A 21,837-nucleotide genomic window follows, 5' to 3' on the forward strand; every position below is an offset into this window, starting at 1 on the left:
CTCGGCCTTCGCAGGAAACGAACGAAGAGAGCGAACGTCAAGCGGCCCGCGACGTAGGCAGTTCGACGTGCTTGGAGGATTATTTCCGTCGAGATAATCTCCAAAAAGCCTTCCCGGCTGTGTTCCGGGTTTTCGCAAAAACTAGCTGATAGGGTCGGGTCCGGGGTGTGGCGATATAATAAGCACGTTCGTTCATTTGCTATGAAGCTGTGCAAAAAAGGAGCTCTCTTCTACATGTTCCCCAAAACACACCGGATTCCGTCCGATCGTCGTGAAGTGACTATCGTCGACACTGTATATTGGACATGCTGTGTTATTTGAGACCTTTCTCAAATCCTGTTCGGATAACGCAGCACCGAGGGGTACGTACAATATATTTTTTTGTTCGATTGATGAGACTCATTGAATTTTATGTTGTGGGCGGGGAATATCCATGCAGTACGGATATCCTGTGTGGTCAAATATTTTGACCTTTATAGATTGACACGGCTGAGTTTACGGTGCGTAAAACAATGAACATAAAATGAAACAAACATTCCAGTTGCATTTGTTTTGTCGCGCACGGACTCACCAAAACAGCTTTCATTTCTTTGTTTTTGTTCCCAAAAATAGAGCACTGCTTTCTTAAAGACCTCAATAAATTATGCTCGCCACAGAACGCAAGATAAAAAAGAAAACACGGCAATTCAGCCGCCACCAGCGTCCGGAATTGCGCCAACGCAGGCTGCCACAGCCTACTGACGAGAAACTCCACAGCTCAGCGCAGTCGGGCAACACTGACGTACACTCTCAAAACCAGGGACACGCGCTGTAAATCGCTTCGTTCGAGACTGCCGCTGGAAAGGTCTATACAGGAACGGAGAATTCGAAGCGCGCGACCGCTGCCTGAACCTCCTCTCCTGTGCATCTCTCCGGCCTCCCACCCTTTTCAGTGTTTCCGTCTGGTCAAATACTTTACTAGAGGGAATACATTCCACCCCGCTCATTTGGATTAGTCAGAACGCCCAAAGCGCCAAATCCAGCCCTGACAAAGGGGAAGTCCGCGCCGAGTCTTTTTTTTTTTTATTTTTTCTAAGAGGGGGGGGGGGGGGGAGAGGGAGGGAGGGAGGGAGGGAGGAAGGGAGGCAAATAAGCTATCACCATCATCAGTCGCAGACATTTTACGAATACGCGCTATTCTCCGCCGGCGGTCGGTGCGCCAGTGCAAGCCAGCGTCTCGAGCTGTGAAACATCGTCAAATGCGTTGCGTGGTGTTTTCGTTTGATACTTTTTCGAAACGATGCACACGATATACCCCGAGATTAATCAAACATTAGTTTGGTTTAAGTTTCTGAATTTGGCTTTGAGAAACTAAAAATTTCCCCAATTATTTGTATTTTGCCGTTTTGCGTTCAAGATACAATCTGTTATTTTCTCTATTGCGTATGTTATTTCAGTGATGTGCGCCAATAGTATGGTGTAGTTTTGGAATTTGTATCCTCCAAACGAGGAAACACTATTGTTTTTTCTTCTAAGACGCTATCGGCTGTTGGTTAGCAAAGCATTTTGTCTTAAGTCTTTAGTTTTAATCTTTATTTATTTGGCTCTGGAGAGCCGCGGCACAGCGGAAAGGCAGCAAGCAGCCCGTACCATGAAGGCCCGCGGTGCCGCGTCTAGTGAACATGATAATGTGATGAGATTACTCATGCATGATGACGAAGACATGGATTGTTGGTATTGGGAAGGATGGCAGTCCGATTCGCAGAAGTCCAGATTTCGTGGAGGTAGATTGTGCGGGTCAGCAGCGAGCCATGGGGATCTGTCACGCCGTTCGATCGGTGCATGAAGGAGCCCCAGGAACATGATGGCGCTGTTGCTCACTGGGGTCCACTGGTGTCGAATCATCAGGCTCCGAGGAGGCAGCCGAGTCAATGTAGAAGCTGCCACTTCCGAGCAACCAGGGCTCAGATTGAGGCACCGCCGTCGCCCGGTGTGTCATCCCTCAACGTCGTCGTCGTTGTGTTCTTTATTTATACGCGTATATATGTTTAAAAAAAATAAAATACATAAAAAGACACAATTGAACGGCCAGCGGCGCGCCAGTCTAGTTATATTTCTGGTTATATCTAGTTATACACGCCTGGAAGACTTTTGTTCAGTTTGGTGTCCTGTAACCGAGCTAAAACATTACGTACGCCGGCAAATTCAAAGCAAAATATTGTATATACAATGCAAGTGTTTCTGACCCTACATAACGATTGCTTATATTTGAAATCCAGGGCACAACTTTTGATTGTAAACATTTAATTATTTTATAGTCATATTATAACCGCCACATTCTTAGTCAATATGCTGTCACAAACGCATCGTACAAATATTTTTTTTTTTTTTTTGATAAGCCTATGTAAAGGTAGCTTGGCCGCAAGCTTCTTGATGCACGGCGGAGTGCTAACTTTACAGGGTTAAAAAGCGGGCCGAATTTGAAAGTCCCGAGGAATAAAAAAACATTAATTAAAATACCGAAATTTTAACTGCGGTGTGTGCTATGAGGCGGCAGCTATTATATTCCTCGGGAACTTAACGATTTTTCATTTCAGCGAAAAGAAATTTAAAATTTTGTCAAAGTGGCCCATAGGACCCAGTACAATAATATTATATCGGGCTCAGGAATAAAACGTATATAATTCTGAGATTCAAGTAGGTATTCAATAAGCGTGTATTAGTGCCCTCTAGAGATATCCCGGGGAACGTAAGGATTTCTCCAATAGTTTGGCTGAAAATTATCATTTTACTGCGTTTTGCTAAGAATATAGCCAAGAGAGGGCGCAAGGAGACCGTGTCCAGGAATGCTGGGGATGCCTTTTAGCCTATAGGGCCACCCCAGGGATTACCGGCAAAAGCCCGTCAAAAATCCTTATGGGCAGACTTTTAGGGACACGCGTGCCGATGCTTCCGCAGCTGCGCCTTCAAAGGAACGTTGACTTTAAAATGTGGGCGATAAAGGATCGTCAATTAAGAGAAAAGCAGCGCAAAAGCTTCGATAGGCGCCATCCGGCTAATGAGCTTTCTGAGTTGAAGGTGGGTGACAAAGTGTGGGTTTCTGACAGAAGGGCAAGGGTAACGGTCGTGGACCAAACAGAAAAACTGACGTCTTACTTGGTTAAGCCCGAGCCAGGGTTGAAGTTGAGGCGAAACCGACGAAACTTAAAGGGATGCTGAACTGAAATCTGGATTCCCCAAAACACGCGGCAAAAGCATGCAACGGGATGCTACAAACTCCAAAACATCACTCATACAGCGATATCACTAATGGAGGACCGTATTTTTCAAAAAAAGAAAAAGAAAAAAAGAGGCGCATTTGGCAGAAATGTTGACGTCATGTTCCTCGCGTCTTCTCCGCCTCGCGGCCTTAAGGGAGCGAAGTGAAGAGAGGAGGAAACAAGGTATCTTGACGTAACGCGCCTCCTCGGCCTGGTTCAATCTCGACTTCTTTTTCCAAGAATACGGCCGTCCATTTGAGATATCACCTCACTAGTAGTGTTGTAGGGATTGTAGCGTCCCGCCTACATCTCCAGCATTTTTTTTTTTTTTTTTTTGAAATCAAAATTACGGTTCACCATCTCTTTAAGGTACTGCCAGGGGAGGCAGAGGACTATGAAGGCTACAAAATACCTGACAGTGAAAGTGAAGTAAGGGTCGAAGATTCGGAAGCTAGAAGCGATACAGGTTCCGATTCTTCTCCAGTGACTACGTGGACACCGACGACCGTCGTAACCGCAAAATCGGGTAGAGTAGTTAAGAAATCGATCAGACTGGGGATGGATGACTAAGCGGTATCCTGAACAGTCGTCGAGTTCTCACGTATTTTTATTTGCTAACACGTTATTATTTTTCTGCCAAAAAAGGGTGGTGTGGTATCAGTGTGATAACAGTGTGAAAACAGTGTGACAACAGCGTGACAATGACAAAGCTACACGTGGTGTGCTTTGGTTATCGGTGACGTCTGCAGGATTGCCTATAAAAGGGCTGACGAAATAAAACACGGGGCTTCCTTTCTCCAAGACGTCCCGTGCGAGTGGTTAATTCTTTGTTAGTCGCAATCGCACGCCGATAGTACGGCGGCGCGACACTTTGACGCCGTAGTCGTGTCCCATCTCTGGCCTACGTTGGCCTTCTTAAGTGATGGAGGAAAAGTATCCCTTGGGATTTTTCGAATCTAGGAGGCGCTGCTTTGACATCCCGATTATCAACGACCGACTAGATCACAAACAAACAAACATATTTTAAGAAGCCGTCAGTGTATATGTCGCACAGACGGTTCGTCGAACAAAATCGTCAGTGTCCCACGGAGATGTACACGTCACTGAAAAGAAAAATCAGTACCATTATTCTAATTTAGTACCGTTAGTTTTAGGAGCCAACACATCTGCCTTTCGCTCTATTCTTTTCGGCAGAGATGTCGACTCCTGAAAAACGGGTTTTCTACGGTCTTTCTTAGGTGCAGGCGTTGTCTTTCGAAGGTCCAACGAACACCGTGGGCACGGCTCCGGGGAATAGCTTCTTTATGCAGCGTTCCGGTACATAATCCCACGGTTTAAAGTTTCTGCTGCGCACCCCTAAGGATAGGAATTCACCTTTCAAAGCAAGTTTTTTTTTTCTTTTGGTATCTTCTTAGTGATTCATCACTGGCCAGCTGCTGAAAAGAAAAAAAAGAAAAACGCAAGGTGTCTTTCCCGATGTCGACTGGTAATTCTAGGGTGCCTCCACGTGAAAGCGCACATGAAGGCTCCCTAGCTAATTCGTGAGAGAGCATGAACTCTCAAACTACGCAAAACAGGACCCGTTGAGCAGCAGGGTGGTACAGGGAGATTAGTTGAGTCGCCGCGCCCCCACGAAGAAAGATGAGCATGTTTCTCCTGCGACAGAAAGGGCCGCATGAAAAAGAATCCTTCACAGAACAATGTACGGTCGTGGCTAAAACTGCCAATTGTTCATCAAAGCCACGTGGCGCAGCTGTCAAATCACAGGCAGGTGCAAAGCGCCAAACAACGTTAGGGTTTGGCTGTTTACGTGGCTGCAGCCAATTGACGCAATTTGTGCATGTGTTTCAGAACGCATGCGCAAGTTAATGCAGGATGAGAAATGTGGGAGTGTTTTTCTCGATCCGTTTGGAAGGTTGCTTGAATAGTCTGAAAACGCACGCGTTCTAAAGAAAAAACAAAAGAAAAGCAACAACAACAACAACAACAAACAAACCATGAACAAACACGTCTGGCTGCAGTGAATTGACGCAATTTGTGCATGTGTTTCAAAACGCATGCGCAAGTTAATGCAGGATGAGAAATGTGGGAGTGTTTTTCTCGATCCGTTTGGAAGGTTGCTTGAATAGTCTGGAAACGCACGTGTTCTAAAAAAAAATGAACAACAACAACAACAACAGCAAACAAACCATGAACAAACACGTCTGGCTGCAGCGAATTGACGCAATTTGTGCATGTGTTTCAAAACGCATGCGCAAGTTAATGCAGGATGAGAAATGTGGGAGTGTTTTTCTCGATCCGTTTGGAAGGTTGCTTGAAAAGCCTGGAAACGCACGTGTTTAAAAAACAAAACAAAACAAAAAGAACAACAACAACAACAAACAAACCATGAACAAACACGTCTGGCTGCAGCGAATTGATGCAATTTGTGCATGTGTTTCAAAACGCATGCGCAAGTTAATGCAGGATGAGAAATGTGCGAGTGTTTTTCTCGATCCGTTTGGAAGGTTGCTTGAATAGTCTGGAAACGCACGTGTTCTAAAACAACAACAACAACAAACAAACCATGAACAAACACGTCTGGCTGAGCGCACCGTTCGGGGTTCGGAAACATAAAAAAAAAAAGACTTGAAGACTCGTTTTGAATGAATACTTATCCAATAACACCTTTTAGTTTCCCTTCTGGTTTGTTTATTTAATGTATATACGGTAACAAGGCATACAAAACGGCCCCGTATTTCTGCGGTGCTTCGCTGCAGGCTACGTCAAAATTCGGCAGCATCGTCTATCTTCTGTTAAGGCTTGCGTTTTTATTCCTAGGCAAAGGTCGTCCTTTCAAGCAACGTTTTGGCACGTCGAGCACGGTCATATTGAGCACGTGACCGCTTCTGTTCAGCAGTCTGTTTCAATCCGCTCCTTCCTCTTGCGAGGCATTGTGAAGACTGCGGCACATTCATAGAGTGCCTGCGACCCGCACCTGTGCGCGACAAGGAGACGAGGTCGGCACTTGTCCCCCACTTTTCCGCGCATGCGCGTGGGCTTCGATGTAACGAGCGAAATTTTTGAGAAGGGTGACTTGAAAGAGAATGTTAGAAAGCACTAACACGGCTGCGCGCCATGTGTCCATAAAATGAGCTTAGCGCAGCTCTTTGGCGCACGTTTCCGGGTTGAGCAGCGTAGCCGTCGCCGTCGCTGCTGCCGTCGCCGTCGGCGTAACCGCGCGTAGCATTATGGGAGGTTCCCCATAACCTGACGTCACGTGTGACGTGACGAGGGTAAAAATTTTCCTCTAAATCTGGCGGGAAATTTTCCGCTAAACTTTACGTTAAAGTTTTACACTAAATTTAGTGGGGAAATTGTTTCAGCTAAATTTATCGGAAAAAATTTTCGCCAAATTTAGCGGGAAAGTTTTACCCTCGTGACGTCACACGTGACGCCACTCAACCCGGGAAAAATTTCCTCTAAATTTAGCAAGAAACTTTTCTTATTGTGACGTCACACGTGTTGTCACGTCTGACGTGGCGAGGGTACAATTTCCCTATAAATTTGTAGAGAAATATTTCCGCTAACTTTAGCTGAAAATGTTTTCCGCGGAATTTAGCGGGAAAATTGGCGTCTTGTGACCTCAACACCAATTTAGTTTCCCCGCTAAATTTAGCGGGGAAAGTGTTCGCAAAATTTATCGGAAAATTGTTGGTAAATTTACCACTAAATTTAGCGGGAATATTTCTCCACTAAATTTAGCGGGAAATGTTTACTAATTTAGCGGAAAATTTAGCGAAAATTTTCCACTAAACGGGAGGGTAGTAGGGAAGGAGGAGGGGAGAAGGGGCATATCCTTCCCTCCGTACCCTCACCTCCTCCTCCTCAAGGGCTGCGCTCTGATTCGCCATTACAGGGGATTGTAGACGTCTTTCATTTTTTTATAATATAATCGTGTTCATTTTCACTCCAAAGTGAGCGGGAGAGAAGAAAAAGTTGCTCGAAGCAGTCTGACGAAGCAGGCCATTACTTGGATATATAAGTGACACTGCAGACACACACAATTAGCTATACTGAAACACAGATCCTAAGAGCAAACGAAGAACACACTTGAAAGACAAACTTTTAGAAGAAAACAAAAATAAAGACGAAGAAAATATAGGCATGGAAAAGACGCTCTCATAATACTAGAAAGATTCAACAGAAATGAAATATGAGATCAAGTACTTCTTTCTAGATATTTCCGTACCGATGTTAATATGAAAAAGTTCATTTAGAGGTGTGGGAAAGTTACACAAATTTGATAGATTTCCGTAAGCTGTTCGGGACCTGTGTATGTTCGAGGACTTTGATAACGGGTATGGTAAGGAGAAACATGTGCAATCAAATCGAACATTTTGCAATAACATCCCCAGAAATGTTTTCATCGTACGCTGGCGCCATCTCTCAGTGTGTTCCGGCAGAGATCCCATAGCAGCCCATCTATTTAATACACAAATATGATCATAACAGCGAAACGTTACGCTTTGAACAATTTGCCATGCCACTACTTCATTCTTATAGCGCTATTCTTTTGCGAAAATTCAAGATAATGACGTGTAAACTGCAGGTTCCTCAAATGAATAAACTTAATAAAAATAACGCTTTTATTCCGGTCTTCTGTTCAGGTTCGGTTCGACACCCGGGTTAAAAGCTACATACTAATCGCGCATGATTACAACAGCCGCTCTGTCGCGTCTAACGGCGCCAGGAACGACCCTTTGTCTGTCTACAGCTATACAGTTTTGGTTACTTCACTGAGGGCGCGCCATTTTCATCCTTGAAGGTGCATAAGCCATTGAGACAATAAATCCGTCAGTCACCTCCAGCTTAATGATGCTGTTTCAAGAGCCATTTACCATACACTAGGGAATTGCGCCATCATCCCGTAGGCCAATAATTCACAAATGGGGGTCCACGGACGCTTCGGGGCCCATAACGACATTCTAGGGGTCCGCGAAGCCCTGTCTCATCAGTCAGGCCCAGGCAGAAAAGTTGCCTTTTTTTTCAGATTGCGAAGAAACGTTTTAGATTTAGGTTAGTTTTCTCGTGTTTATGTTAATTAGAAAACTTTACTTAAAATTACCCCTTAGTTACATTCTTTTATTAAATCATTGTCATAATTAACCTACAACTTTCCCTTCGGCTCACCACAAACACAGTCCTCCATTATCTCCGCCGATCTACAAGGGGTCCGCGAAACATCAATGGTCGGGAACCACTGCCGTATAGGCCTTGGATGATAATCGACACAGCTCGCATAAGAACCGAGCCCATTTCATTCCCACCCCACTCCGGGCCAAAGGTATCCAATTTTATTCCCATTCCATATCCTCCCAGCGCTGCTGGCATTCCATTCCCATTCCACTCCGGGACCGCCAAAATGCGCAATAATTCCGGAATTTTTCCAACTCTGGAATGGCAACTCCGAAACACTGCTCGACAATACAGACTTGTGATTCCGTTGATCATACGGTTAAACGCCACGTGATAAATGATAAAACAATTGATGATAACATATATTCCTTATTATAGATTCATGATGAATCACATGATAAACAGTGTTACATTCTTAAACGCAGGTTTCGTTTAACTAAAGGTCATTGCGTTCTCTGATCCGTTGACCCCCTTCTTCACCGTCGTCGTCGATCGTCCATCAACTCCTCGTCCAAGCACGTAAGCGGCCTTCTTGCCAAAGTAACAGATGAGGTTGGCCCCACGTGGGCCAAACATGGGCCCCACCTCTTGTGCTACTTGGGTGGTTACACCGCGAATTATGTCTTTGAGCTCTTTTGTTACGGCGAGAACCGAAACCTACCACGGGCGTGTCAAAGAGCGCTTGTAAAAAAACGGTCATGTCTCATGCGAAACCGGCTTTTAGCTAGAAGAGAAAGAAGAGAAGCGTGTACGCCAAGCGCAAGATGCTAGCGCTGCTTCGAGAACAAGGTGTACATACTATCTTCTCCTTCGTGTTGGTGTTTTTATCAGAGATTGTGAGGGCTCGGTTTCATGCGAAAAGCGAGCAAGCGTCCTAACAGAAAGAGAAAGTTTTTCACTCTGGTCAAGACAATATATTGCCTGGTTCAGGTATTAGCGCATGGTTGCGCGAGAACCCCTGAAGCGACAGCAACAACGAAGTCACCGCGACAAGTCTGATCTATAGGAGGCGACTTGATAAAACTCTTGATACAAGACTTTTCCAAGACCTGAAACAATTCTTGATACAACTCTTTATTGCAGGAAAGCAGTGGATTAAGCTAGAAGTGCATTGGAAGAGCAACAATAATACACGAAGTTACTATCCCTGAAAACAATAACCACAATGGTTTGTTCTAAAGCACTTACGCTACACAAGGTATCTATCAATAACTTTCGTATTTCATTTGTCGCCAGTCGTCTCCTTGGTAATGCCGCCTGCAGTTCACCATATATTGGAATCTTGGTTGTCAAGTACAACATTCATTTAAAAAGTTAATTTGGAGGTAAACTGAGAGGTTATACTTTAGAAACGGAACATAATCTGCTGTGGTTTGCCACGGAACATGTGAATCTCTCTGTTATGATGGGACAGTTCCCGTAGCTGTAGTAAATAGCACTTGAACCATCATGACGAAATACGAAACTCACGGTGTCAACCCTTGAGGCAGAAACATCTCCCATATCAAGGAGCTACGGGACCTGTTCTGTGGTAGAGCATACAGAACATGTTGTGGAAACAAGGTTATCATGGATCTGTCCCGTGCTTTGACGCAATATTTTTTAATTGTGTACTGTATCAACCACTAATATTAGCATACGCTTTATGCCCTATACTCACTCGCAACACAGTTATATATGAAGGTAACCAACTATATCGCACTGTAGGTCAACTATAAGAACTATAGAACTGCGAAATCGTTTAGAAGTTCCGATGTTCTAACTTGGATCGCAGTATCCGCATAAAATGGTAACGGAGAATGATAAAGTTATCAGCATGTTGCAACAGCAGGACACTCATTATCTTATCCTTTTTTATCTTTGAAGTTACTCTCTTTTTTACTCGGCATGGCACTCCGCTTTGGCGGGAAGGTGCAAACGGCGTAGAAGTTTAAGGTTAATATGCCACGTGTAGACAGATAACTGAAGTAGAAGTGCCATTCGCAAATATCTAGCTATTAGTGACATTTTTTTTTGTTGTTCTCTCCTTGCTAAAAAAAAAGATACGAAAACCGTTAAAGTACAATTCATTGATGCCAACATTAGTATACTTGATGACAACATTGAGTATTCCATTTATTTTTTGGTCTGACCAATACGCTGCTTTGATGGCATCGATTAGTGCAGTTTTTCTTGCAAAGCAGTCACTACACATTGACTAAGGCAGAATTTTATTGTAAGGTTTTTTTGGAGAACACAAGAATGCTCGACTTCTAAAGTCAGGTTGAAAATGTGACGGGAACCACGTAGGTATACGCTTACGTCATAGAGTTCATTCCTTCCTTGTTTTATCAGTATGTTATTAATTATACATATTTTATTTTTATACTATTAAAAAAAACGAGAACCGCATGTGTTTGTTTTAATGAGCAGGTATAGCACTCCAACGACTTTATTATAATATTGAAATGCATAATACACTGTAAAGAGGATAATATTGGCCTTTTCTCAGTTCCTCAAAAAGTTGGTGGCATTGTGTGTGTTAACTAACATTCTAAGTTATAACGTAAACAGAGGTTTTATAGTTTGTGCTTAGTAACAGTCATATCTTTTTTTTTTGTGTTCAAATTTATAATTTTATTTGGCCATGCTTGATGGTGCAAAGGATGTAAGTGTAAAAAAAGAACAACAAGCAAATTAACGAAAAGAAAACATTATTATAAGAGTAGGGATGCGTGCTGGACCTAAGTAGGAATCAACAATTGAAAATATCCTAAAAGTAAAGAAAAAGGAAGCTTGATATAAATATTATGATAAAAATTGGTTTCAGAGGGCATTTCCGTACATTTCTTAAAGGTTACTTCACTGAAAGAACCCAACGAGTTCGAATAGGAAATAGCACAAGTTCTACTGCGCACCTGAACTCTGGTGTGCCTCAGGTTTCGGTATTGGGTCCCATGCTGTTTAACATATATGTGAACGATCTATCTTTGCTTCCTTTGAAATCAAAAATGTATCAATACGCCGATGACACAGCCTTGGTTATTACACACAAAGATTATAATACTGCCGTTTCAATTTTACAGGATGACATCAAACAAATTATGAGTTGGTTTTCAAAAAACTATATTTTTGTGAACAATGATAAATCGAACCTCGTGTGCTTTCGAACTCACCAGAAACGAATTAACCTTAATCAACCCATCTTTTTGCATTCATCGGAATGTAGACAATGTTCTTGCTTACCACTACCTTACGCCAGTGAAACTAGGTACCTTGGTATACACTTTGATGAGTATTTATCTTGGAATCATCATATTGACTACCTACTCAAACACCTGCGAATAATTTCTTCATACCTCTATAAACTCCGAAGTTCTGCAAGTATTAATCTAAGGCGATTGATTTATCAGATGTTAGGTGAATCAAAACTAAGATATGGTATCCACATATATGCACTTTCATCCGAATACAAACTGCAGAAAATAAATAACCTAATTAAAAAAATGATACAAAACATGACGTATGGTACACACTTAGAAAGTCTTTCGTTTCAAGAACAGCTGTCAGAACTCCAATTGCTAACAGTGAATGACCTGCATAAATTAATGGTCCTCACAAAATATTATTTCACACACGATTTCAAAATACCATCCGCTAAAGAAAAACAACTAAGGCACACAGAGAGATTTCACATACCAAGAGTATACACTAATTATGCGAAAAGGTTGAGGGAGTATTATGTACCAACATATTTTAATAATCTTCCCGATGGTTTACTTAATTTGCAATCCTTAGCACAGGTGAAAAAAGAAATGCGCAAATGGTGCAGTACGCCAGGAGAAGAATAGAGAGCTCCCAGACCCATGCCTTTTTTTCTTTTTTTCTTTCTTCACGTCCCTAATGTATTTTCGCATTCCTTTTGCACGCCTGCATTCACTGTTGTTCTTTTCGCGACTGTTTGTATTGCCATGATTTTAAAAGCTAGAGTTTATTATTCTGTGTCATTTGTGGTATTACAAAATCTATGTAAATCATTACTAATATTGTATGAAAAGAGGTAATTTCGTTTCATGCTTACTGGCCTAAAAATTTGTGCTTGTATATTGTTAAGGCGATGAACCATTTGTTTTCTTTCACTTCTGTTGAGTTCCGCATAAAAAGGACTCCAATCAGTGTATCAATTTAGTTTTACATAGTTCCGATTTGTTAAATTCATCCCATGCTGGACTGTAAGTACTCACGCACAAGTGAGACTAAGTATATTGTATGTATGCTTTCTTTGTGAATAAACTTATTATTATTATTATTATTAAGTCATTCCTGCGGAATAGTCAGATTATTGACCGCGGAGGACATGAGGTTACGAGTGTGAAGCGATAGTTAGCGGAGTATGGCCTATAATTTGTTCGCAAACTTTGATATATTTGTATTACCTGGCCCCTTCCAGTTAGGAATTGGACGTCCCTTGTTCAAATATGGCTTAGCTGTTGTCAGAGTTTAGACAACTGAATTGTGCTTTCCGCTAGTTCCTGATAATCGGAGTCGTGATGAGACCAAGATACCGAAGCTAAAACTAAAAAGAACGACAGAAGTCCCACCCGGAAGTTGAGTGGCGTCAGCCCGCAGCCTATAGCTAGGCGCGGGTAACATCGCGAAACGTTTGTGCAGCGGCATGTTATCCAAAAATCACCTGGCAGTAAAAAAAGGCTCAGCACACTCTTATGTCTCCTCGCGTTCTCAGCTTATAGCGTCCCCCCCCCCCCCCCCCCCTTGCCCGTTTTGGTACGGTGCACGACTTGATGCCTCCCGTTGTGCTTTGGCTGCAAGTGCGCGCGCAGTGGTTGCACGAGACTCCGAAGCGCTGTCAAAGGTTGGAAACTCGCGCTGGTGGCAAAGCAACTGAAGCCCCCTCCCCCTGCCTTTCTCATATTGTCGGTGACTATAGACAGCCTAACTTCGCCATTGGATTGCACGGAGAAGAATTTTGTTTTCTGGCTATTTACAACTTCAGCAACACTGTGGATAACGAGCACGCATTCTCTAACTGAACTACACCAGGTAAGGCGAATAATAAAAAAATAATAATAAGTGGATATGATACTTCGTTTTAGCTTAAGTCCAGACGTAGCGGACGCAACGAGCTAAAGGGACATATCAAACAGAGCCAAAACCGGAACTCATTGGGCCTTTTTTGTTTATGATTGGTTCAGCAGTGATAGAACACGCACAAAAACATGACGAACACCGTGATTGTGCGCTTTTGACGCTGAATGTTTGGTGCCATGAGCTCGTAGCATCTGCTCCATCTGCACTTACAGTGAAACGAAGCGTAGGTAACCGAATTCATAATTATGATTTTTCGGTCATTTCTCGACGTCCTCTATGTTCGACAACGCTATCCTGTAGGAGTAATTTCTTTATTTCAAGTATAATTTTTCTAAATTATTCTCAGTTGTTGGCGAAACGCACTGTGTATGATTTTTTTCACCTCCAGCGCATGGTACTTACAGCGATCGGTATTTGCAAAGACGCATTTCTCCACAGAAGCCTTTGCGAAACACAATGCAGTTTCTGGAAAGATAGGCCCATGCGTTTGTTGTTGTCGGATTCCCTGCTATACCAAGGTTTCGATTGTTATGCCGAAGACACGGGGTGTGGGTGCGGATGTGAGAAATATGCTATAGAAGTTTTGAAAATATAAATAACAAGAAAAACAAATGATTGTTCCATCAAATCGTTGCGCAGGTTTTCGTATACGTGCGTGAGCGTTTTTCACATTCCTGCACTGCCGCAGTACCCGTTGTATCTGCCTAACAAAGGGTACTGCGAAACAGAACCCGTTGAGCAGCAGCGTGCAAGAGCGAAAATGTTTGAGCCGCTGCGACTCCCACGCAGAAGGATGTGCATGCTTTATACTACGACAGTACAGGCCGCATGAAAAAGAATTCCGCACGGTACAACCCACGGCCATGGCTAAAACTGCTTGTTGTTCTTCAAAGCCACGTGGAAGAGTTGTTATATCACAGGGCAGGGGCGAAGAGCCAAATAAGGTTAGGGTTTGGTGGTACACGTGATTACAGCAAATTAACTCAATTTGTGCATCCGTTTCAAAATGCGCGCGCAAGCTCATGCAGGATAAGAAACATGGCAGTGTATTTCTAAATCCGATTAAAAGGTTGCTTGACTTGTTTTAAAACGCACGTGTCCTCAAAGAAAACGACCCCATCAAGAAAACAACAAAAGACAAAAAACCTTTGGCCAAGCGCACCGTTTGGGGTTCGGACACATGAAAAAAATGAAAACACTTCAAGAATCGTGATGGGCTGATTTTGGAGCGAGTAGGGCGAACGCACGTTTGTATGGGCTCCGTGTTTTTCCATCTCTCCCAACGGAAATTTCCGAGACAAGTGCCTTTCTGGTGTGGATACCTTTCTCTAAGGAAAACGCGCACCACCGGACATCACCCATTGGACCACCACTGTCTTTTTCAGTGAGTTAACACCACCTTTCGACCAGTGCCAGCCGACCGCATGCAGCGCTAAAGTCGGGAACTCGTTTGCGAAAAAACGAACCGAAAATCGGACGGAAATCGGAGGCTGCGAAAATCGTAGCTTGCGATTTTTGGAAGACGAGCCACATGAGGTTGAATGCGCAGCGCGGAAATCGCAATGCACTGCGGTTTTCGTTCTTTTTCCCGCGCGAAATACAAAAAGGCCGCCGATCTTGTGAAGTCCGCAATGCCTGATCGCCGTCGCCGACTTCTATTGTTGAAGAAGCTAATCGTGCTTCAACTGATGAGGAAGCCTCAAACAATGAAAAGGCGCTGGTGGGTGCGTCCCCTGTGGCAGAAAAGACGGCAAGAAAGCGAATTCTTCACTGCGGTATGTACAACCTTTATGTGGGCATGTAAATAGACCTTTTGCTAATTTAGTCAAGCACCAAGGAGCTTGCTGGATTTGTAGGCACACGCGCTCGCCGTGCTGACGTCTCCGGCGGTGATTTGTTTAAAGCAAAAGTCTAAAACAAATTCCGCTTTGCACGTGCGTTCGTCAAAGAGACAAGAATAATAATAAATTTATTATCGTTCGATAATGCATCAATGAAGGAGGTCAAAGAAAAAAAAACTCTAAACAGCTTGACGAGCCCTTAACCTCTATGGTCTTAAAGGAACTTCTAATTTATATCAGGCATGAATTTATTACAATGCTTTTGGTTAATTATTTATTTCTTACCTTTTAGTCGGAACGGTATGCCTTTTGTTTTGCTATTATTAATTGTCAAGCATTTGCACAGCACCCAATCTTCAAGCTGCATTAAGGGAAAAATTGCCCTGTCTATCAATTGATTCCGATTTGCAGCTGAAAAGACAATGCCATTTATTGAAATACTAAAGTTTGTTACAGAGTTTATATTAAACAATATCATTTATGTACATGTTGAGATAAAGGGAGCCGAGGATATTAACCTGTGGGACTCCAGGCGTAATAGGGTGAGTTACAGAAAAATAGCTGGCAATATGTATGTGCTGCTTTCGATGCCCCAAATATGATTTAATAGCAGGCATGGATTTATTACAATGCTTTTGGTTAATTATTTATTTCTTACCTTTTAGTCGGAACGATATGCCTTTTGTTTTGCTATTATTAATTGTCAAGCATTTGCACAGCACCCAATCTTCAAGCTGCATTAAGGGAAAAATTGCCCTGTCTATCAATTGATTCCCATTTGCAGCTGAAAAAGACAATACCATTTATTGAAATACTAAAGTTTGTTACAGAGTTTATATTAAACAATATCATTTATGTACATGTTGAGATAAAGGTAGCCGAGAATATTAACCTGTGGGACTCCAGACGTAATAGGGTAAGTTACAGAAAAATAGCTGGCAATATGTATGTGCTGCTTTCGATGCCCCAAATATGATTTAATAGCCCTAAGGGGTACCTTGGATAACGTAGCAGCTAGTTCTTACCACAGAATGTCGTGGTTATCTCTTTCAGATGAAGCTTATGCGGGCAGGGGATTTTGACTATTTTAATAAATTCTACCGCATGACCCCGCAAAAGTATGATTACGTGCTCAAACTTGTAGAAGACGACCTTAGATGTTCCTATGTGTGCAGGGAACCAATTAGTGCATCGGAGCGGCTGGCCATGACGCTGAGGTAAGGGTGACATAAATTCTCATGCAATAGCTTACCAGGTTGAGTGTTTTATATCTTATCTACCCTTTGATTTGCAATATTATGTGCCTACGCAACGCTCCCTCTGCTGCATTCGTTCCAGGTACCTATCGTCAGGAGACCCTGTAAAGGATGTTGCACTGGCCTTCCGTGTGGGCATATCGACTGCAAGAGCTGCCATTGTCGACACATGCAAGAGTCTGTGGGAAAGGCTGAGGCCACTCTACATGCCGGTCTGTGCCTATTCTTTGTATATTGGTATCCTATTGACACATTGCTTTAATCAATCCAGACTCCCAACACTCAGGTATGGCAGGACATCGCTATGGAATTTCAGAGACTCTGGCAATTTCCAAACTGCGTCGGAGCGGTTGACGGAAAACATGTCCAGATGCAGGCACCTGTTAGGAGTGGCTCCCTATATTTCAATTACAAGGTGTGATAATCTTTACATTTAATAGAACCTTTCAAGCATTAATAACATGTATGGCCATAGTGTGTTATGCGCGTATCGTGCACTTCCCCTTTTTTGCATTTTGTGTGGCATCCCCCCTTTTCCTCGCTCCAGGACCAATTATGGCATGTTGTTTATGTGGTTCTCATCTTGAGTTAGATGAAAGCAAAAATTACCGAACTTCATATTTCCTGGTGTTTTGTTTTCAGAAAACGCACTCTATCGTGCTCATGGCTTCTGCAGACGCTCACTATTGCTTCACTATTGTGGACGTGGGGGCATATGGCAGAAACAGTGACGGCGGAGTGCTGAAAAATTCCAACTTTGGCATTGCCATGAAGAAGGGCTTGTTGCAGGTACCGGGCTCGAAGTTGCTACCGGGCTCAAATGTGGTCGCACCGCGTGTATTTATTGGTGAAGAGGCGTTTCAGCTCCGGGATGATTTCATGAGAGCCTACCCGGGGCAGGACCTTGAAAACGCAAAAGACAACTTCAACCAGATATTAAGCAGAGGAAGTTATACATGAGATGCTTTTTAGGTGTCCTGGTTCTAAAACATTCAAAGCACCTTAATTACCAGAATGCATGTTGAGCATTCTCATTAGCCAAGTTCAATTTACTGCTGAAGGGGGAGCTCATGAGATATCCCTGCAATAGTCGAGAACTATGCATAAACGTTATGTCTCCAGCTGCCATTCAATCTGAAATATCTAGCAGGGCACCACTGGAAGTGTTTTTTATATTGCAGAGCAGCTTCTAATCCTATTGTTAGTGTTTCATGTTTCATATAGGGAGGTGCGTGGAGAACGCATTTGGAATTCTCTCGTCCCGCTGGCGGGTTTCCGAAGACCTCTGGCGGAGTCTCCCAAAAATGATGAGCTCCTGGTTCTGGCAGCTTGTGTGCTACATAATTACCTGACATCCAAAGCAGGTCAAGAAGACAGTTTCAACTGCCCACATGGGTATGGAGACCATGTTACTCCATCTGGAACTGAGATCGACGGTGCTTGGCGCACTGAGCAAGAAAACAGCGGCCTAACGTCCTTAGGCTGTACTCATGCCAGAAACCTTGCTGAGAGTGCAAAGGCTGTAAGGGAGCTGTTTACGGCTTACTTTTTGAGTGCACCGGGCCAGCTCCCATGGAAGAAGACACAACCGTAACAGAAAGACTCCAGGAGAGAAATTCAAACACTGTAATTAAAAATTCACCAAATAAACATTTTTAAACTGTCGCATACAAGATATTTCCTCCTAAAAAAACAATACGTCACGAACTGAGTGACAAAACAAAGCACTGATGTCGTCATAAAGCTAGCCGAATTTTTTTCGTAAATTGAGAAATAAACAAAGCACTAATTTCAACAGCTGATATGAGGCAATTGAAAGCTTCCTTCGTAAACTTACAGCAATATATAAAATATTATTTCAACAATATCACTGACAGAGTATGGAAACTAAAAACAAATATGAAACTGACCGAGTATCAAAGTTCAAAAAAAGTATTGCTGACCGAGCATCAAGGTTAAAAAAAAGATATCACAGACCAAGTAATAAAAAAAGCTAAATATCACAGCATTACCGAAAATTGGGATTCACACACTCGTGGAATGCAACTCAAAATTTCTCTTCTTAGTCTTCAGTTAAGGTGGGCTCGGCGGTTCAACAATATCACTGACAAAGTATGGAAACTACAAACAAATATGAAACTGACCGAGTATCAAAGTTTAAAAAAGTATTGCTGACCGAGCATCAAGGTTAAAAAAAAGATATCACAGACCAAGTAATAAAAAAAGCTAAATATCACAGCATTACCAAAAATTGGAATTCACACACTCGTGGAATGCAACTCAAAATTTCTCTTCTTAGTCTTCAATTAAGGTGGGCTCGACGGTTCGACCTCCATATGAGTTAATCTCGAGGTCCGACAGGACCTTAGGCACGACTCTCCGAGAGTAGGCCTTCATGACCTGTAAGATATGAACTTGACAATCGACCACGTTGCAGCAAGGAATAGCTTTGGTATGCCTTTTGAGTCCCTTAAAAAAAAAATCCCACTCATCAGGTTTGTTCTTGAGCTCCTGGTCAATGTCTCTGACAACCTGCGTTCATTGCTGGTCCGTTCGGGACTTCTTTTTGGGAGGCCTTGCTCCCTGCTGAACGGGCTGTCGTGGCAACCTTTGTGACGGCGTAGGGTGTGAAGCCGTACTTGCTTGCAATGGCACATGCAGCACTTCCAATGGCACTTCCTCAACAACATGTGATGGGTCGGAAAGAGCTGCGGAAGTCGTCGAAAGCACCACATCGTCTGGAGTGGATGGGGAGCCGGTTTCGTCAATGATGTTCCACTGTAGAACTAGTGGCGTGTCCTCTTCAGTGGCACTGCCTTGTGTGCAGTCTCCTTGACTATCTAGTGATATGCTGCTTGATGTGCTGCGAATATGAAAGGAAAAGGCACAATCAATTTGTCTGCTTTCTTCTCCCCGTGCTTCCTTCCCCTTGTCGTTTTTAACCTGTCACCAGTGGTCTCCCTACACACACCTAAGGGGGGCGTACCCCCCCCCCCCCCATCGTTTTTCTGAAGGCACCCCCTTAATTTGCAACGACTCCCCTTGTCAATGCCCCACCCCCAAGAAAATTTAGACACCGCGCTGATATCAATTCCTGGGGAAACCGCTGTCTGTCACGTCGGTGGACGTCGCTCCAAGGCAGTATTAATGAGGAGTAAATTTAATATGTATGTGCTGCTTTATTTGCTTACTACTATTTCTGTAGGTTAGATACAGCCTACTGTGACTTATATATCCACCTTTGAGAAGGCACAATTGTGGAAGCCTGCTCTTTCAAAAGTACTTTGTAAACCATCCTGCGCTTCCCTCACCATTACCCAGAGCTCTGGAGGTGGAGTATATGGGGCCTTTAAATAAAACAAAATAGCCGAAATCGTTTTTTACGGTCGCATCTTCACAGTATCTTTTAGAAATTTCAGCTGTTCGAAGTACACCCAGCGGACCTCCTTTCGTGGTGCAGCCGCTCCAATGCTTTCCAGCTTCGATATGTCGCGGAGTTTTTTGGCGTAGGTATCTTTGAGGTTACGCCATCTGCTTTCTACGTCCTGGACTGTAATAAAAAATACACACTTTTAATAATTTATTTACACTGCCAACAAGAGCTGCGTTTCTCTGGCCCGGAATTTATAATTGCACTACGGTATTATATTGCTCAGTTAATGATGCACTGAGACACAACGACTAGTCGCTACACCTCCTTTAACCAGCGGCGAGCAAAGTGCAGCAACAAACAATTAGGCTTCTGTTTTTAACAAAAGTGGTCGGAACTCCGCTTCACGTGCAGTTGCTTTAGACCTTTAAGTTGCACGAGCGCATCAAGTTGGTTCGAGAGCGTGCATTTCAAAGCAAGATCTAAGCGGCATAATGCCCGCGAGGGATGTTGAAGAGCAACCACGTAGTACGTAGTGCGTGTCAAATAAGTGATAACTCCGACGAGAAACGCCGGTCGCTGCCAAGCATGCACAGACGAAAAGAAGAATTGGCTTGTCTGTACGTGTTTGTCGAAACTTGCACAACTGCATGCATCGCGTAAAACCTCACCTTTTGATCCCAGCACTGTTGCTATAGCCTTCCAGTGTTCCGACCTCACGAGTCTGTTCCGGTAGTCTGGCGAACTGCCGTCCCATATTTCGCGCCTCTTAAGAACTTCAGCTATTAAAAGCTCGTTGAATGCCACGCGAGCCTTTGAACCACCACTCTTTGAGACAGAGACATAAGGGGTTTCCTATGATGGTTGAGATGAGAACGCTTGCGCTGCTTCCGACGCTGCTTGAGCCGCCATGTTGCGAGCCGAACGTATCTTGTCGTTCCGTCCTGCTCCAAGCTTTCGCTTACCGAGCTCCTCCACCCCGAATTCGCAAGCGCCGTGCGAAAATATCTGGCGCTGCAGATCTCTCGAACCGCACCCGATTTTCGGAAAAGGGGAAAAGCCTTTCGCACAAAATTCGGCTGTTTTTCGCAAATGTGTTCCCGCCTTAAGTCTAACGCCGGCCGGGCCACCGCCGGCGATCCGCAACTTTGCACGAGGAAGAATTTCCGGCGCGGCGCTAAGGGTCCTTACCCGCCGGAACACGAACCATAACGCCAGAACTACCCTGATATGGACGCCGCACACGCGGCACTAGAGGGCAACGAACGGGCGAACGAGGCTGCTCGAGATCTCACCGAGCCCCCGACACGCGGCCCACATTTCACGGACAACTCCAAAGATCGCCTCTGTACTTACCGACAGGTGCTCGATCATCACAAAGGGGAAAGACGAACCTACACGGCTTCCGACCCCTTGCTCAGCAAGAAGCAAGAAGTCGTGTGGAGACGTCTCCAGACTGAAGCGCGGTTCAGACAGTTGCGTTTGACTGCGTTGCGGCTGCGTGAAACCAGGACATCCCTGCCGCTTAAAGCGCGTGCCAAGATGATTCCTTGAATTGGATTCGACGCTTCATATGAAACACAGATGTGACGGTGACTTGCTTTCGGTTCTCGACGCAACACAGTCAAGCGCACTCAAACGCACGTGTCTGAACCGGCCTTAACAGTCATCCTAACCAGGGTTGTAAAAGTTACTTCAAAAATGTACCTAAGATACAGTTACAGTTACTCATACGACAAGGTACCTAGGTACGTACCTAAGTACTTGCTTAAAAATGTGCCTAGGTGCAGGTACAGTTACTTCAAAGATACTTTACTTATTTCCCCCAAATTGGACAGGATGTATTGGGAGTAAAGCTCTTTATA

At 43.7% G+C, this 21,837-nt stretch overlaps 2 protein-coding genes across 2 annotated transcripts in view; one reads left to right on the top strand and one right to left on the bottom strand.

Annotated features, from left to right (window-relative positions):
- Positions 1 to 21,837, bottom strand: part of LOC120839221 (estradiol 17-beta-dehydrogenase 8-like) — a 604,311-nt gene that overhangs the window by 487,535 nt on the left and 94,939 nt on the right. The gene's annotated exons all lie outside the window — the stretch shown is intronic.
- On the top strand, positions 16,400 to 17,023 carry LOC121837964 (protein ANTAGONIST OF LIKE HETEROCHROMATIN PROTEIN 1-like). Its single transcript, XM_042293908.1, has 3 exons — positions 16,400 to 16,563; positions 16,685 to 16,814; positions 16,874 to 17,023. Exons 1-3 carry the CDS (start codon positions 16,400 to 16,402, stop codon positions 17,021 to 17,023), a joined length of 444 nt encoding a protein of 147 aa, XP_042149842.1.

The sequence above is a fragment of the Ixodes scapularis genome, unplaced genomic scaffold (assembly GCF_016920785.2).
Source record: "Ixodes scapularis isolate PalLabHiFi unplaced genomic scaffold, ASM1692078v2 PGA_scaffold5__190_contigs__length_132052651, whole genome shotgun sequence".
NCBI lineage: Eukaryota > Metazoa > Arthropoda > Arachnida > Ixodida > Ixodidae > Ixodes > Ixodes scapularis.